The sequence below is a fragment of the Filicampus tigris genome, chromosome 13, assembly GCF_054856515.1.
Source record: "Filicampus tigris isolate MCC_2025a chromosome 13, RoL_Ftig_1.0, whole genome shotgun sequence".
NCBI classification, from domain to species: domain Eukaryota; kingdom Metazoa; phylum Chordata; class Actinopteri; order Syngnathiformes; family Syngnathidae; genus Filicampus; species Filicampus tigris.
In genome coordinates this window covers 12282059-12301276 of record NC_141229.1, presented here as the reverse complement: position 1 = coordinate 12301276, position 19218 = coordinate 12282059, and the positions used below count along the sequence as shown (strand labels likewise).

The 19218-nt window shown below is 41.0% G+C and overlaps 1 protein-coding gene across 6 annotated transcripts in view; it reads left to right on the top strand.

Annotated features, from left to right (window-relative positions):
• The window catches only part of kidins220a (kinase D-interacting substrate 220a), a 49685-nt gene that overhangs the window by 4583 nt on the left and 25884 nt on the right, over positions 1-19218 (top strand). For all 6 annotated transcript variants that reach the window (XM_086050535.1, XM_086050534.1, XM_086050530.1 and 3 more), the window contains 20 exons: positions 257-355; positions 2151-2249; positions 2565-2663; positions 2791-2889; positions 3064-3261; positions 3345-3443; positions 4242-4340; positions 4450-4548; positions 4625-4802; positions 4884-5048; positions 5136-5315; positions 5877-6042; positions 6142-6293; positions 6614-6714; positions 6985-7170; positions 7339-7479; positions 9051-9288; positions 9362-9453; positions 12011-12155; positions 12287-12449. In XM_086050535.1, coding sequence (XP_085906661.1) covers positions 257-355; positions 2151-2249; positions 2565-2663; positions 2791-2889; positions 3064-3261; positions 3345-3443; positions 4242-4340; positions 4450-4548; positions 4625-4802; positions 4884-5048; positions 5136-5315; positions 5877-6042; positions 6142-6293; positions 6614-6714; positions 6985-7170; positions 7339-7479; positions 9051-9288; positions 9362-9453; positions 12011-12155; positions 12287-12449 — 2798 coding nt within the window. The remainder of the gene's footprint in view (positions 1-256; positions 356-2150; positions 2250-2564; positions 2664-2790; positions 2890-3063; positions 3262-3344; positions 3444-4241; positions 4341-4449; positions 4549-4624; positions 4803-4883; positions 5049-5135; positions 5316-5876; positions 6043-6141; positions 6294-6613; positions 6715-6984; positions 7171-7338; positions 7480-9050; positions 9289-9361; positions 9454-12010; positions 12156-12286; positions 12450-19218) is intronic.

Sequence of the window (19218 nt, the reverse complement as noted above, 5' to 3'; positions counted from 1 at the left end):
ATAACTACTTTTACTTGACAGTTTCTGATGACATCATTCAATCCATGCGCCGTGCACACACTCTGAACCTTTCGTTAACGTTAGCCCATGTAACCTGCAAATCGCACAATAACGTCACATTCCAGTCACTTTCGTTGCTATTAATCGGCAATTCAGTATAACTCGCATGCAGGCACAGAGCTCAGCCAGGCACTCATTCAGCTTGACATGGCGCTCGATGGCGGTTCCCATGGTGACAGTTTGCATCTTTGCGCAGGACTGCTGGACAGCGCTGATGTCAGCATCCAAGGAAGGCCACATCCAGGTGGTGGGAGAATTGCTGGACAACGATGCTAACATGGAACACAGAGACATGGTGAGAATATCGACATAAATAAATGATGGGTAAAGCAGTAATAGTTAAGTCACTGAAGTAATTATGGTGAGGGAAAATTGGCACTATGAGACTGCCAAACCCAGAACAAATAGACATTTGGTCAAGTGAGGTCAATGCAAGTCAATGTTGCCAATTCACACCAGAAGATATTGCAAGCCACATACGGAGCAAGTCAAGGACCAAGTTCCTCACACAATACACAAGATTGTACTACTAGCAAAAAAGGGAAAAGGAACAACAAATCTAGCGTTGTTCTTGTCTGATATAGGAAGCAAGTGCTCTCAAATATCAGTGCTCAAATATCATCTGAAAAATACATTTAGAATTGTGACTGCTAGTGCAATAAGGACGGATTATTGTTTTGAATGTTAATTAAAAAATTGCAAGATGATAATAATAATTTCATTTATTTTTACATTTTTGTGTCGGGAATTCAATGTACAAATAGTATTAAAACTTTAAATGTAATAAACCATGTCTTCATTTAATAGCTATCAACGTGATGACCTGAGTGCTGGTTAACCCATTAAGGACTAAAGCGCCTTTCTCAACAGCTTCCCAAAACCTAAGGTCGCTGTTGGAATTATCGTAATTGTCTACAAACCATATCATACCACGTTCGACTGGTTTCACTGGTCGTGCACGTCGTCTATATATCACTGCCGTTACTTACTTTAATCAGAGCTCCCGGCGATCGACGGCGTCCGTCATTAGACTACCTACGGCTCGAAAAAATTCCACGACATCCTCCGCGGTCTCGCGACACCATCACGTGTATATTCTGATGCATTAAATTGGCTAAGAGACGGAGAATTGGATTAAAAAAGGACAGTGACGTATCCGCTCTCCCGGTTTGAAAGGTAGAAAGGTGCAACAGCGCTCCCGGCTCTAGTGGTAGAAACGCGGTTATGCACTCCCGGGTTTAACGGGTTAAAGATGAAGAACCATTAGTTATTAAATGAGATTACCACCCTCAGTAGTGCTGTGATGGCTCCTCTCTTTTAGTAATCTCATTTATAGACCTCTAATGTTATTCATATGAGGCAACGATAGGATTTGCTTCTGGAATAGAGACCTGCTGGCAGATCCACAGTATACATTCTCGCCTCTGTGTCCAGTTGCACTAATCACACAAACCCCTTAAAGCGGAAGTCAACCCAAACCAGCAGGACCACTAGTTGAAACACGGCATTCTGATCACATTCAATCACAGCTGACCTGTTTCCTGAATCTGAGCCGCGATTGGTCGTTGTGAGCTGTTGTGATGTCATTTTCAGTCGACAGAAGACAAAATGGCCGCCCCCAGAGATGGCTGAAAACGAGTGGATTAACACTTATTCCACAAACGCAATATTTATCAGAATGCCCCGTTTCAACTAGTGGGCTTGCATGGAACATATTCTTGAAAAAAAAAAAAAGGTTGCATTTACTTCGCTTCAATCACTTAGCCCTGGTTAGTGACTCAAAGGAAGGGACATCATCTGAGTCATTGCCATGTGAGGTTCAAAATGCACACCGTGCATCACATTGGGATTATTTATAACAAAAAAAGTACCAAAATGATAATGTGTGGTGGTACTGTTCCCTTGGTACAATGTGTGTCACTCCATTTGTAAATAGCACATTGTCTTGAGTCCCCACAAAGCACTACAAAGGTCATTCTATTGCTGGGATTGAATTTGAACTGAAGCCAACGTTGTAGTCCATACATTATCCCTTACCTTTTCTATGTTTAAACGAATGGTATGTGTGGTTGTGTGTGTCTTCTGATTAGGGTGGTTGGACTGCTCTCATGTGGGCCGCCTATAAAGGTCGTACAGATGTGGCACAACTGCTCATGAGCAAAGGAGCTAACCCTAACATCACTGGTCAGGTACTATATGCTATTTTACATGGATATGTCATTAAACTTTTATTATTTTTATAATGTATATCTGATCCAATCTTGGTGCAGATTAAAAAAAAAAATATATATATATATATATATATATATATATATATATATATATATATATATATTTGCATTATATATATATATATATATATATATATATTATATATATATTATATATATATTATATATATATATGTATATATGTATGTATATGTATATATGTATGTGTATATATGTTTATGGCTTAAAGCATCAGGCCTGACTTGACATCATCCATGTGGTCTTTCCCAACAGTATAGCGTCTACCCCATAATTTGGGCGGCGGGCCGAGGCCATGCTGAGATCGTCCATCTCTTACTGCAGCATGGAGCTAAAGTCAACTGCTCGGACAAGGTAACGAGATATGCAGCCTGGAGTAATCATGCAAATCTGTCTGTCCTTTCCTTTTATCCTTTTTGTAGAATAATAAGATCAATTCTGCAAGTGTATTGTATGGTTTCAATGTGCTCTCTCTTTTCAGTATGGCACCACCCCACTGATCTGGGCTGCCAGGAAAGGTCACTACGATAGTGTGATGCACCTTCTGGCCAACGGAGCCGATGTGGACCAGGAAGGAGCCGTAAGCTGATTATATATGTATCATATGACCGGTCAATTATCTCTGCATTACAGCTGCTGTCAAAAGTCCCAACGCCAGTTTGGATTGTGCTTGCTATGACACATCACATGACAGTGAATGACAAGTCTGTTTAATTAGCACACAGCCAAGTTTTAGCGCTTGTTTCTTTTTCAGAACTCCATGACAGCTTTGATCGTGGCAGTGAAAGGCGGCTACACTGAAGTCGTCAAGGAGCTGCTGAAGAGGAACCCGAATGTCAACATGACCGACAAGGATGGCAACACAGCTCTGGCCATCGCTGCCAAGGAGGGACACACTGAAATTGTACAAGACCTGCTGGATGCTGGCACTTATGTTAACATACCAGACAGGGTGAGACCGATTGCACACTTGTTTTTCAGACACCCACATGGAAAAACAAATGCAATTCCCTTCACACTGTTTCCTCCCTCCAGAGTGGAGAGACCATGCTGATTGGAGCAGTGAGAGGAGGTCATGTGGAAATAGTACGAGCTCTGCTGAACAAATATGCGGATATTGATGTCAGGGGCCAGGTAGGAGCTCCTCTCCTAATCTTGGTTGATCTTTACCAGCAAGCAGGACCTATTTGTGTTCACTGTAACCGAATACTCTTTCTTTTGCTCTGTTGTTACTTGAAGTGAATTTAAATCCACAGCTCGGAGTTTCTGCAAATATTTGGGTTTCAGAAACAGACACAAATGGAGAGCATGACACACATTTAGGAGATACTTTGTATCGCTGTATTAGTGGAACCCTAACCTTTGACCATTTTTGACCAAATTGTTCACATTTGTTCATATTTGCATTTGTTTTATCTGGTACATCGTCCGACTGTCACAATGCTAAAATGATTAACTGTGCGAGCAATGTAACATTTTAACACTTAACTGGCATACAAGTCGAACACTGTGATAAAATGATCCAAACAAATTAAAACGCATATGTTATGTAAGCATAGTGTTTAATGAATTGTAGGAGTCTTGCTGAGGGCAGTCAATTTCATGTCACGCTTTTTTCAAACATTCATATCCGTTATACAAGTGTAACAATGTGCTAGCTACTGTATATGAGGAATTTTAAAAGCATTTAAACTGCTTTAACTCTTGATGTGTGTACCATTTTAGTTGCTGCACTGCCATTATGTCAAAATAGATTCAAGTTCCAATGGTCATTATCAAACATTTTTCTCTTTGCCATCAACAAAATCATGAAGAAAAAAAGCCAAAGAAAACACATTCTGAATTTTTGCCTGCATTCTACTCAGCTTTATTTAATCACTATTGCTGTTTTGTGTGGTTGTAAATTGAATCCCAATATTTCTTCCCCACCAGGACGGAAAGACTGCTCTCTACTGGGCAGTGGAGAAAGGTAATGCCACCATGGTGAGAGACATCCTGCAGTGTAACCCTGACACTGAGAGCTGCACCAAGGTATAACATTGCGCAGCTTCATAGCATATTATGTTGCATGTCTTTTCCACTTCTCCACATTTCTCTGAAATTATTCTCAAAAATAATAAAGTGTGTCCGGTTATTTTAGGAGGGAGAAACCCCACTTATCAAAGCCACAAAAATGAGGAACATAGAGATTGTTGAGCTGCTTTTGGATAAAGGAGCAAAAGTGTCGGCTGTGGACAAGGTCAGGGCCGTGTAACTCTTAATGACATAGTCATGTTGTCATTTTTATTTAATGTGACTTCCTTTTGACTGAACAGAAAGGCGACACACCCCTCCACATCGCCATCAGAGGGAGGAGCCGAAAGCTGGCCGAGCTACTGCTAAGGAACCCTAAAGATGGCCGCCTCCTTTACCGCCCGAACAAGGCTGGAGAAACGCCATACAACATTGATTGCACCCACCAGAAAAGCATCCTCACGCAAATATTTGGCGCCAGTATGACCGTCTGCTTGTTGTTAAGGAGTCATTGGGAATACCCTCAGCCATTCATATTTTTTTATCGTTCATCTCTTTCAGAACACCTCTCGCCAACTGAATCAGACGGGGATATGTTGGGTTACGACTTGTACAGCAGCGCTCTTGCAGACATTCTCAGCGAGCCCACCATGCAACCACCCATTTGTGTCGGTCTGTACGCACAGTGGGGCAGTGGGAAATCTTTTCTTTTAAAGAAACTCGAGGGTAGGTACTCACTCAGCATCTGAAATGTATTTGGGATGTAACTGAAGTGTGCTAATAGGACTCCTATCATCTGCGATTATGTCTCAGATGAAATGAAGACATTTGCAGGGCAGCAGATCGAACCGTTGTTCCAGTTCTCCTGGCTGGTGGTCTTCCTCACCCTCCTGCTGTGTGGCTCAGTGGCTGTGATACTGGGCTTTACTGTTGATCACAAGCTGGCCATCGCAGTTTCCCTCAGCTTCCTTGCTTTGATTTACATCTTCTTTGGTAAAATGACAGACTTGTTACAGTGTCTCAATTGCTTGTTCAAGAATACGACTACAGTCGACCCCACGCATATTCGTGGTGCGGCATTCGTGAATCAACCTAGCCAGCTACAGTATACACGGATTTCTTCTTGGAACCTATTCCCCCATAATTTGCGGAGAGGGGTGGGGGAGCAAAATAATGTGTACTGTATGTAAGCATTTGAAATTTTGAAATGCTATTAAGCCTCTTTCCAAGTGGTTTTGGATCATAGTTTGTGGTATATTTGTGGTTAGAACTCTTAAGATAGGCAATTAGAATTACGGTTTGGGTGACCCCCGCTTTTCAAGGAAATGTGCTATTTGTGGCCGGGCCAGTCCCTATTTGCCAGGGACCACGGATGCCATCAAATCTGTTGCTCACTAGAGGGCGCCATTACATAACCAATAAACGTTTAAGAAGAAATCATGCCAGAAGAATACAAGCAGCTGGCTAGTTCACTATAACTTAATTATTTGTACAGTATTTACCAATGTTAAAATAATTCAACTACAAGCCTTGGCTGTTTTGTCTTCACTCCAGTTTTGGTGTACTTTGGAAGCCGACGTGAGAGAGAGAGCTGGAACTGGGCGTGGGTCATCAGCACCCGCCTGGCCCGGCAAATTGGCTACTTGGAGCTTCTCCTCAAACTGATGTTTGTTAATCCTCCCGAACTGCCTGAACAAACCACCCGTGCACTGCCAGTCAGGTGACAGTGACACACAAAACGAATCCAAATCACCTTTTGGCATTTAACCTGAGTTGTTGCATGTTAAAAGAGACACGTTTCCTTTCTCATGGGTGACAGGTTCCTTTTCACGGATTACAATCGCCTGTCCAGTGTGGGAGGGGAGACGTCCATGGCTGAGATGATTGCCACGCTCTCAGATGCGTGTGAAAGGGAGTTTGGTTTCATGGCCACTAGACTGTTTCGGGTTTTCAAGAATGATGAGATCCAAGGTGACTTTGCTGTCTTTCAAATACGACACCAGCTTCCATTAAGTCACAACTAAACTGTGAATTTATGTTGTTCTATATCCAGATTTCATTTTTATTGGTCAACGTCGTATAAATTAACGTGTTTATTTGTACATAATGTAGCGACAGTATGACAGAAACTTCCTGTTATCGTGGTTTATTAAACCACAATAAGTAAATGAGGGCTCGACACAACTGGTGTTTACTTCCATTTGTGCACTATTAAGAGGTTAAGGAAGCTGTTAATTACGATTAGCACATTACAAGCAGGATTACATCATTCTTGTCCTCCCACCTACCAGGTAAAAAGTGGAAAAAGACATGCTGCGTGCCATCCTTTGTACTGTTCGCCTTGACACTTTGCTGCCTCATTGCTGGCTTAGCCTTGCTAGCAATATTTAAGGTGGGTTAAGAAGAGGAGAAATTGACAGATTTTTTTATCATACATAATGCATGATGTGGAACAGTAGTATATCGTCGCTGTCCTGTGAAATGCACGTATGTCCAATTTTGGAATTTCAAAAAAATGTTCACTTTAATGCTATGTCTGTAACGCGGAAACACCATTCGTGTAAATATAAGAAAAATGAAAAAGATTGACTTGTGTTTTTCACAGTAAAGTGACGATATGTTGCTTCAGTGGGCTGCTGACTGGTCTGTGCTTTGTATCCAGGTGGACCCTGAGAACTTGACAGTGAATGCAGTGCTGATTGCAATGGCCAGTGTGGTTGGCCTGGCCTTGCTGCTCAACTGTAAGACCTGGTGGCAGGTGGGCGACTCAGTCCTCAACTCCCAGAGGAAACGCCTGCACAGGGCTGCCAACAACCTGCACCAGCTCAAAAGTGAAGGCTTTATGAAGGTAGTGCAAATGGATTGCATTTGATCCCATCGGAGATAGATGAAATTCTTTGAAATTGTAAATTCAATTGATTAGATATGCATTTCTGAGTAGTATACATGAAAAATCGAATTATGTGGTTGTACCTTGTACATGTTTTAAAGCCTTTATTTGTCCTTGTCATGGCAGGTTCTGAAGCATGAGGTAGAGCTAATGTCAAAGATGGCCAAGACAATTGATGGCTTTACTCAGAACCAGACAAGGATGGCCGTCATCATAGACGGGCTGGATGCCTGTGAACAGGACAAAGTGCTGCAAATGCTGGACACGGTGTGTGGTTATGGTGATGGTCGTCGCTGTTGTAGTTCAAGAATATTTGTTCCCATGAACCTAATTTTCACACCTGTGGTGTACAGCCGCCCAGTTGTTTCCAGCTGCCGCAGCTTCCCTTTAAGTTTAGCTTGCTGTTCCCAGCTGCTCTAATAGAATTATTCCACCTTAAGCCAAATGTTATTATTTTGTGGAGCGATCCCAAAGTAGATTGCAACCTCCTGTGTGCTAATTTAATCTTCTCATCTGTCTGAAGTAAGCGCATGCACTGTGCTGAGTTCACATGATGTTGACAGCTGCTGCTGAAACGTTGGTTCATCCTCCTGCGTGGAGTTTGTGGAGTCTAAATGGTCAAGGGTTAACAAACCGTGAAAACATACCACACAAACCCACGTCCTGTGACGCTTGGACACTGTTCTTTAGTTAGCACCATGGAAAATCCCCTATAAATTGTTGCAAATACAAGATTTATGACAGTGTGCCACAAGTCACTATGTTCCTCCTTGTTGCATGAACTGATAAAGCCTTCTCGGATGAGAGGTGCAACGTTTTCTAAGACCAACAGCGCAGTCCAGTTTTGTTCAAAATATCTTGGATGGATGAGAATATCCACAGACATATTCCTGTTTGATTGGATTAACTCCTTTTTTGACAAATTTATTCGGGGCTTAGTTGTGCTAAAACGGTTTATCACTTTTTAATTTTTTTTTTTTATAAAATAAGACATTGTTGGCCATATCAAGTACTAATATGGAGGGGATTGTGTTAAAGTTGAATAAACATTGAATTTTATTTAGGAAAGTATTGTCTAAAACTACTTACATTTAAATTCACAGACTACAGAAAATAATTAGACGTTTAGCTTCTGGTACTTTAAAATGAGGCCAGTGCAGATGTGACCTTTCTCTTCCATAACCACCAGGCAAAAACAGTGTGATTGTATAGAAAATAGATGATGAATCGCAATGCACTTTGGGGCATAGCAAACTTGTGAGTCACACTTTGCCTCCACTTCTGACTTGTCTCTCTCAGTCGGCTTCATGTGCTCCTCCAAATGTTAGTCCAAATATTATTGATTATACTATTCATTGTCTATTACAGTAGGCGGGGGACACCCTGAATAGGTTGCAAGCCAATCGCAGGGCACACAGAGACAAACAAACATCCGCACTCACACTCACACCTAGGGGCAATTTAGAGTGTCCACTTAACCTACCAAGCATGTTTTTGGAATGTGGGAGGAAACCGGAGTACCCGGAGAAAACCCACACAGGCACGGGGAGAACATGCTAACTCCACACAGGGAGGCCGGGGCCGGGATCGAACCTCTGAACTGTGAGGTGGACGTGTTAACCAGTCGACCGTGCCGCCCCCAAATATTATTACTGTGGGTTTAAAAATTTATGGATAGCAGTTCACAATTTTTTTTTTTTTTTTTTAAACCCCCTCCAACTATTATTACTGTGGATTTAAAAAAACAACACCAAATTGTGAACTGCTATCCATAAATCAATTGTCTATGTGTTATTGACCCTTTTCCTGGCATAATTTACTGCCGCTTCTCCTGCTAGGTGCGAGTTCTCTTCTCCAAAGGGCCCTTCATCTCCATCTTCGCCAGCGACCCTCATATCATCATTAAAGCCATCAACCAAAACCTCAACAGTGTTCTAAGAGACTCCAACATCAATGGCCACGACTACATGAGGAACATTGTCCACCTGCCAGTGTTCCTCAACAGCAGAGGTCTCAGCACTGCCAGGAAGCTCTGCATGGCGGCACCCACTAATGGCGACAGCTTAGCTGCAGAAGGTACAGCAAAATCCATCTGAGGATGTTCCGTGAAAAATGATATTTGACCTCATTCGATTCTCCTTTACCCCAGGATGGACTGAAGATGTTGACAAGAAGATGTCTCAGAGTAGCCTGGCTCCAGACCAGGCAAAGTTCGGCAGCAAGACCGCCCTTAACCGCAGGGTAAATCTTATTTTAAATCATGCAGAGTGAAATGTCTGAAATCAAATGCAATCCATTTCAGGATATTCTTTGACTTCTAATTTGTACCAGTTTAGAATTCATTATTTCAATTCTATAATAATTTAAGTTTGTTATAAAACTTTAACTGTATAAGCAATGTTTTTGATAACATTTTAACATTGTTAATTGATACACGTGGGAATTATTTGTATGGAAAATGTTAGCTCCAGAGGGTGGGACTTAGTGCCATAGAAACCCTTGCTGCTTTCTCATTTCCGTCGCCTCCTGAAGAGGATGCTTAGTGCAGGCGTGGTTTTGGCAGGCGGCGTGGAGGCCAGTGGACAGGAGGAGACATGCTGATATGTCGAGCGAGAGAGGAGAGAGTGGGGTGATGGGTGTGCAGCCAAGGCTCCTGGTGTAATTGATGTAATGGCTGTTTATCCTTCCTGCTGCGTCGCCACCGTCTAATGACAAGGCCGAGCAGCAGTGGGTCCCCGCGACAAAACACTGGCACCGCTCTGCTGGCAGGAGGCTAAGCGACTCTGCTGCTGTCGCTGATGCCTTCCTGCCCCCTGCGAGACCTTATCACGAACCCTCCACTTCCTCACCGCCTCCCTTACTTGTTTGCTAAACATTTTTTTAGACCTCAAATGCTGGTGCTAGCCCTTTTGATTCTGGAGGCATCCTGCCCTTAATTCTCTTGGCAGGAGGGGGAAATGAAAGAATTACTCACTCTCTAGTTTGAACTAATGATTTTTATTACTGTGTAGGTAACATGCAAACAAATATTGTGATAGACTAGCGCCTACTGCTTGGAGGTTGAAACATTCTGTGAATAATGTTGATTAGGCGAATATTTGAGCATTGAGCAAATGCAGTGTGCTACACACAATCAGAAGCACTGATCTACTTCTTGTACAACCTCAATTCTGAAAGTTGTTCAATGAAATTTTAATGAATTTAATTTTAAGCTTTTCTATTCCCGTAGATTCCAATACGTTAATGTGGGTGTTGGATTTTTTTTTTTTTTGTCCAATCATAAATATAAGCGCTTCTATGTCAGTGTGATCGATCCAAGGCCTTCATAATCATTACTGCTGCTCAATTTAGCTTAAACTGCAACACTGGGACTATTTCTGTCACCAGTCAGATTTCAAATTCACCTTACAGGGCTAGGTGGCTGGCCCACAGTGAAGTTTTGCCCTCTGATTGGTTAGTCAGAGCAAGCCTAGTTCGACGAACAATACACATCTATTAATACATTTGATAATCAGCAGTGATTATTTTATTAGATAAATGTGGATTCTGAACTGTTCCAGATGTACTCGGCCCAGTGGTGTCCTTTTGTATTATGTTTTAATGTAGTTGTAATCGATTCTATAATAGCATCATGATCATGGTAGTATCGGTATTAAGAGGTGGATTAAGTCAGGTAAATGCCCGCTGAAGACCCAGGTGCACGACCTGCTACTGAGCGAATTGTGTCAATATTACAGTACGTATTAGCACTATGACGGGATGTGTGTATATGTGTGTGTGTGTGTGTATATACAGTATATGTGTATATATGTCTACTGTATATGTTGTATATATATGTATATTCACACTTACAAAAATGTATGTTCAGGCCTTGTCTGGGACGTTTCTACCAAATACATTATTATGTTGTTATTGTTATGTTATTTGACCGCAAATACATTTCACATGGTCTGATGAGTCAAATGGTAGCCTCTCTGCAAAGCGGATGTACAGCTTGAAAACTCTTAAGTCTATCTTTAACTTGGACCTTTTGGGCCCTGACTGAGTGGTGGCCATATGTTTCATCTCCGAGAAAGAGGTCACATGAGTGGTATTACGACTTCAAAGTCGACCAAAAGCCTCATCTTGGCTCATGACCATGGCAGCTGTCTGATATCATCACAGATGTTCCCCGGTAGATCTGTGTCAATAGCTAGACTGTGTGTCATGTCATGACTGTTCTGCTTGGGACAGAGGCTCTTTGATTTGTTTTTCTCTTGCAGTCACATAGAGTTTTTCTCTTTAGCAGATTATATGACCGGAAAGGCTGATAGATAAGAATGTGGCTTAAAAGATAGCTTTCAGAGAGATTCCCATTCATTGTTCCTTTAGTTTGTTTTTGTTTTCAAGAAAATCTTAAGAGACTCCCAATTTAGATACACATATTACATGTAAAAATAGGAAGCATGAATTGTTCGCAGATAAGGTCTGGAATATGAGACATGTACATTTTTATTTCATTAATGTCTTTGAGTCACTTGGCCTGAGATCACATGGTGACCCTGAAGGCCGTCTTTGGGGTCTCATGATGCAGTTGGTTCAGTTTGGCTTCAGGGGGCACACTGCAGATTTACGACTTCCAGGAAATCATTTTAGCTCCATTAATCTACTGTGGATGATTAGTTCTATTCACGGTTTTTACTGTTAAAAATCATCTTCAATTCAGCATCCTTTCCCATTAAAACGTATTACCCTTCCAAGCATGTAAAATATTCTATGCAAAGAACGTAATTTTTTAAAATGATGGCTCTCTTGGAAGGACACATACCGGCGGCGCCAGATGCAGAGGACCATCACCAGGCAGATGTCCTTTGACTTGACAAAGCTGCTGGTAACTGAGGACTGGTTCAGTGACATCAGTCCCCAGACCATGAGGAGGCTGCTCAATATTGTTTCTATCACTGGTAAACATGCACACTCCTCAATTCATCAGCCTTCGTAATGATAGTCTGTTTCATAATCACAGACTCCCCCATTTATTTTTTTGTGGATTTGAAATTGTGATTACATGCCATGTCTGCCCTCCTGTTGACAGGCCGTCTGTTGCGAGCCAATCAGATAATCTTCAATTGGGATCGTCTGGCGTCGTGGATCAATCTGACCGAGGAGTGGCCTTACAGGACGTCATGGATCATCCTCTTTTTAGAAGAAAGTGATGGCGTGTCTGATCAGGTCTCTCTCAAGACAATCTATGAAAGGTAAGAACACAAAAGTCAGATTTTTAATGTGTGTATCCCCCCGCCCCCCCCCAAAAAACCTGACACACACTAATACTTATGACTTGATATGAGGAGCAAATTTAAAATTTTGAGGAGCAATTTTTGCTGTTGAATCCCAGGCATCGGAATCAGTAGTTTTAAACAGTAAAAATATGACTATATAATGTTCAAAATATGGCGCATAATTGTTTTATATTAGATATTTGTTTTTTATATTCACGCTGTGCATAGCAGCTTTTTTGCTTGTCTAGAAACATTTTCAGTGAGGTATTTTCAAACACAAATATGTTTCAGTCTAAACTTTTTTCTGAATCGGTTGTATGATCCTTTAACAACGCTACACAAACAAAAAAAGATGTGCTGTCATGTAGTTTTGAGAACATTTGCCGTCTCAAAAGTCAAAATCAATACTCAGGACTGTATTGTGAAAACAGACAAATAACATTAATGGTATTATAAATACTCAATATATCATATTTTATAATATAGTATTTATTATTATTTTTCACTCCGCTTTAACACGGTTCCAGACAGACTTCTGTGAAGAGTGTACTTGATTACCCAAGCACTTAATTCCAGTGTTTCACATTTGTCAATTTTAGATCAGCAATTAGCATGTCTTCTCCGTCTTTCCTTGTCATCAGTTGGTGAGAACAATACTCATCAGAAGTGCCTCTTATTTGCCGCCATGGTGGCGATGATTATTTACTTACGAGTGACTCCCCAATGTTTAGCTGCACTAAACATTTAGCCTTGTTGCTAGCTGATGTGGTGTGAAAGTAGCACCGAGCTTGCCATGATAGTACCCGATAATCAAAAAGCATCGAGGATGCGTGACGCACAACCAAAATTGTTTTGCTTTCATCGTGTTTATGAAATTTGTATGGGCCCAGTTAGGCCAGCTTCTGTAATGTCTTGGCTTCTGCCTCCTCCTGATCAGCCATAGGTGATGTAAGTGTCTTGCACCATGCATGCGTGCGTCCGGCTCAGTGAAGCTTTTCTAGGACAGTCATCACAGATCAGGAAAAACTTATAAAGCTTTGATTCTCTGTTTTGCTATATCATGTGTTTTAATGAGGCGCGAAACTGCTTATTTAAAGCCTTGTATTGATGGAATAGCATTTTATATAAGGTTAAAGTCAAGATTCCATGGAGACCAATCATAACTACTCTTTTACTTTACTTTTAGTCAAATTTCACTTATGCATTGGATATTTATCGACCGGGATGGCATCTGGTGAGTTACTTACATGATTTTAGCACAGCAATTTGAATGGTACAGCAGTAGTGCACTCATCAAAGATAAGAGTTTCAAGAACCACTTGATGCAGGACCCTCCAATCTCACAAGGAGAAACTAACTAACCGTTTGTGCCCATGGTGCCTTCCGCAGTCAAATAGTTCCAGTGCTTAACTACGCACCAACCCACAGCAAATATAAATATGAATCTCTGTCACACACAATAAATGATTTATAGAAAATGTTTCCCAGTGATGAGAGTCCTGATATTTGCGTCATTTTAAAAGGTCAAAATTGCCATAAAGTGCACATCGGACAGCCAAAGTATTAGAATTTGATGCTGTTCCTCCAGAAACATCACAACACCACTACAGTAGTTCTCAATACTTCGTCTTAGCAAGCTTCAGCAATAACTTGCTGCCATGTAAATGGGCGAACACATTTATCACTGCAACAATTATCCAATCCTCAGGTTACTATCTAAAATATATATAAAGGTATTTATTTATTTTCCTTTTATATGGCATAAATAATTTTGACCAGCAGGTGGCAGTAGATGATTTAAATTTCCACAAGCCTTCAAATGCTAATTAGTGCCACAGCTCTGTGCTCCTCATTTTGTGTTTTTTTTCCATTATGCATGCGTCAAATTATGACTATTAAAGTATACAAGATAGATTAATGACTTGACATGGTTTTCTTAGAAGCGGTCAAATTAGTCTCAGATGTCTTTGTTGGAGCAGCAAAGGGACAGTGTTGTGTGCACACCACAGCGGTGCCATGACATCTTTGTGCATGTGCGGCCACAGATGCTCTTAGGCGGAGGGCCGTCGCAGGCTGAGTCGCTGGGGTTTGGGCGCTGTTGTGCATCAGTCGCTGGCCTTTAAAGGTTGCACTCTGTCACAATACACTAGCGCCTACAACTCCTGCGGCAGGGAAGTGTCACACACACTTACTGTCAGCCGGTCAGCCAGCTAGATTCAGCAAACAGGCCTCCTCCATCCATGTAAAACCACATCCCCATTAGAACAGCGGTTTTGTTTTTTCCCAGTCGTATCTTTTGACTTTGAGCTAGTGAAAGGATGACAGATTATGATGTATTAAGACCGATAACTTTTGACGATCTCTGTCTGTGTCACTGCGAGGTTATAGAAGGCAAAAATGACATGCTCGTGAGAAAAAGAATGTCCAACAAAATGCTGCAATTTAGCGAAGCGTGGGTGTGAGCTCACATTTGCTCATTAGGCCTAATGTAACCATCTTCCTGTTCCTGACCAGCAGCGCTGTCTGTCTTCATCTTCCTCCTCACTGGGTGTCTTTCCAAATGGCCGCTCTGTCTCGCTGTGGCCGTCGGACAAATGACGTTAATGATGATGACATCTTAAACAGGCCTCGCCTTGGGGCTTTATCTTGTGCACAAATCTTCCATTGATAAGACTCAGGTCTTTGGTTTGTGTGTCGTCAGATTCCTTTGTGTGAGTCCAAGGCAGTAGTGGACAAAAATCTCAAAAACCTTGTGACTGTCTGCTATCTCCTTGATGTACATCCAGACACACCTAAATGCAGTGTCAGGTTGCCCTACAAAAATAACCTAATTACTGTAATAGATTCCTTTTTGCTGTAACACAGAACTGAAATGCAGCGTTTTCTAACATATAACCTAGTTCAATGTAAAATATAAATTAGTTCGAAGGGTAGTTAGTGATACCATTCACATTTTGAAAGAATTCCCCAACACAGGGACAAGAGACAAAATGGTAATAACTGACTTAGGTGTTGGATTATTTATTTGCGATCTGGCTAAAATCTGAGGTAATTAGAGTTCATTATATGGAAAATCTAAGCGGGGACTATCTTAACTCAACTGTCATACAACATTATCATCTATTATAATGAGCTGTACTAAAGTATGTTTTAGCATTTTCAGCTGTAAGTTTCTAAAGTCGCTTGTTGAGGGCATTCACATTTAGTGCAACATAATCACAAGGCTTAGACAGTGACGTTGCAATCTAACTAATAAACTTCAATATGATGTAATTGATTTTTACATATTGTCGCTGTCCTGTGAAAAACACTTCTGTCCTTTTTTTTCTTTTTTCGTATTCTTATGCGAATGGTGCTTCCGCGTTATGGACATCGCATTAACGTGAACATTTTTTTAACAATTCCAAAATTGGACGTACATGTTTTTCACAGAACAGTGACGATATGCACCTTGCACATTTTACTTTATAGCATAGCACCGAATGAGTTCTTACACAGCAATACTGCACTTCCCCTGAGCGTTAATAAGTGAATATATTAGTGGTGAAGTGAATGTGGGGGTGAGTCAGCCCTTATAGGTCAGCTGTCGCCCTGCATCTCAGTCACAAGGCAGCCAGCTCTTCCTCTCTTCTCCTCGTTATAAGCTTCTGAGCAGAACATCAGCGTTTTGTAAATCGTAGAATGGAGGAATTATGCCTTAATAACTCTCAGAAGTCATTTTAGAATGTTGCTGTAGAGATTGGAAAAATAGGGCTACAGGGTTTAATCCTTGTCAGGTGAACTTTCATCTAGGTTAACCCATGCATGACTAAATTGTAGGCAAATATTTTAAACACAGATCGACTCAGTGATGACAGACACCCTTTGTGATATCCCATCCCTAAGCGTAAGGATGAACGTATAATCATCAATAGCATGGCAAACCTTTCAGAAAAACAGCTCTGAGCTAAAGAATTACAGTAGAGCCTCCAAAGTAGAACACAATCCATTTGTTGACACTGGTTGACTTTTTCAAATTTCAGAACAAATTTCCTCATGGGAAACAATATAATGTAAAAGGTGTTTCAGGCACCCTTGTGAGGATAAGCGGTATAGATAATGGATGGATGGATAGATGGATGGATGGATGGAGGTGTTCCAGGCTCAAACCGTCAATCATTAAAACCTGTAGTCATCTACAGGTAATATTTTACAACTGTAAACAAAAACAAAAAAAACGAAGGGCGCCTGATACAGTTATAGAAGGAACAAACAGTTTTAACAGGTGCTGTTGTAATTGAGCCACTGAGAACTTACAATGGGAAACTCAATTTGTGTCATCGTGCAGCACAGTGAGTTAAAGTTTTATGGCTGCCATTAAATCTGGGGGATTCTTGGTTATTGATATGCCAATGATTACTTCTTCTGGATGCTTGTTTTTACAGAAATTGTTTTTTTTTTCTCAAATGGATCTTCATATTGGAACATATTTCTTGCACTTTTTTCCCCAGCTGAGGTACTGTAATCATCTTTAGTTTCATAGGTTGGATCCTGGTCAGTATCATCTTCAGTAGGTTTCTTGAAAGAGAAGAAACAAACAAGGATTGGAAAAAAAAAAATAGTGTGAAAGTGGTCTAAGTCCAAATATTTGTCAAATGGATCAATGTTTCATGAAAATTAGAAATAACATTCACTTTGAATTACATACCTGAGTAGTTTTAGAACCTCACTTTCTAGGATGTGTTTGTGGGAGGTGAAGCCTGGTTTCATGGGCATGACCATCTTGGACAACACTGTTGCATTGCTGAATCAGGAAAAGGGCCGAGTACGATAAAGGACTGCCTCTATATTTCAAATTTGGAACTAAAGCTCGATTCATACCAGCCTTCATCTGAAAGAGATGCCTTTTCTCTACTACATTTCTGCACTTAAAAATTGAGGTGCCCCACTGTAGTTCTCAGTGGCGGCTAAATTAGTGTTGTATGTCTGTCAAAACAAAAGCAAAACATGCTCGAACTAAAGATTTGCTGAAACCTATTATGTCATCACACATGGTGTCTGTTCAACCTCCAAATTCCGTATGAATATAGAGTTGTGAAATGTCTTTTAAGTACGCAAGGAGAAACGTTGGCCGCCAATTACCGTAGCGGGCGTAGACCAGTACGGCTTCTAATCTGATGGAGAATGTGGAATCGGTTTATAACCTCAGCAATTTACTTCATTAATGGTCGAATGAGGAATGGAGGGGAGCCGACCAAACTGATTCAAGGTAACATCAGCCTCAAATTATGTACACTATGCAGCAAACATGACTGAGGGGTTTTGACTCGAAGCATTTAAACCAACCCTGATTAAAAAAAAAAAAAAAGTTTGCGTGACAAGTTCTGTAAGGGAAATAAATTAAAGTCTGAGTTGTGTGCCAGCGTTGCGATTGACGATTCAACATGAAATGAAGCAAGTCGTGTTTTGGACAAGCTTATTACCATTCCTGTTTGTACTGCTGTTTTGTGTGTTCACACACTAATTGAATTTGAGCTCACAGCCTCGTGACTATCATATTTAGTGCTCTTGCACGCCTTCATCCTTTGCATCCTCTCAGGGGTCCGTTTTTCTCCAGGTTTGGCTGCCATTAGAGCCTTAATGACAACAAGCTAACTAGCGTCTCTCCTGCTTCATGGTGATTGCCCAAATGTGGCCTACCACTTCTAAATACCATTAATACGCCTTTCCTGTTGATTTCCTTGATGTAGTTTCGAGTCATTACATTACATTTAGCCATTTAGTCCTTATGTAGATTAACTTCTGGATTTTCCTCAAGACTCACGACTATTATGCTTTAATTGATTGCGTTTCTTCTGTGAACAGCACAGTGTTTTTTCCTAAATTACCTTTCTAGTGTTTTGGGAATTCCAAAATGAAACCAACTTTTACATTTATTTGTTATTTTGACTCACCCCATTGAGTATTCATTGGATGAATCACTGTTAAGTAGGGGCCCTGCACAATGTACTTTTTTCATAAGCCGATAATATGTTGCAAGCCCAGACTCAGTCAACTGTTGCCATTCTCAACAACATCAACTCTCTTTGTAAAACCTGCTTCTTGTTTTTTGTCTTAATTGAAGTACAGAAACAGGAATGTATTGGAATTAATAGCAACGAAATAAGGATTTCCATTTGACAGCATATCATTGATTGACTATGGACTCAATTATTGGTCAGTGAATACATTTTCCTCAAATTACTTTCAATGCGATGGTATGACGCAATTTAATTCAGACTCTGATTTAGAAAATTGTATTCATCCTTGTGGGGCAAATGTCTGGCAGTAAATGAGTTAATGCATTAACATGTCAGATTAGTGGTTAGGATGACTGGTTCCATTCCACTCCATTCGCTAAGCACCCTATTAAAAATTCCCAGAAAATGTACCTGACATTTTTTATGGTTCATTGGTACACAGCGGGCAGTGGAATCTTGGTTTAAATCTCGGTTCAGGCGTTCCTGTGCGGAAGCTCAGCTGCGATCCGAATGAGGACAAACGCTATAGAAAATACATGGATGGAGCATGACGCAAATGAATCGTGAATTAGCTGTACCATGTGAATGCGGTTTTAAAAATCAGGCCCATTAGATAGTAGTGTAGTCATAGAACACACTGTCTGTCCGACAGACGATTTAACTTGGAGCTACAGCCGTGCACTTTACTATTCCGTAGAGGATGATGGCCTGCCAACACCTGTCAATCAAACGAGACACTGCCCAGT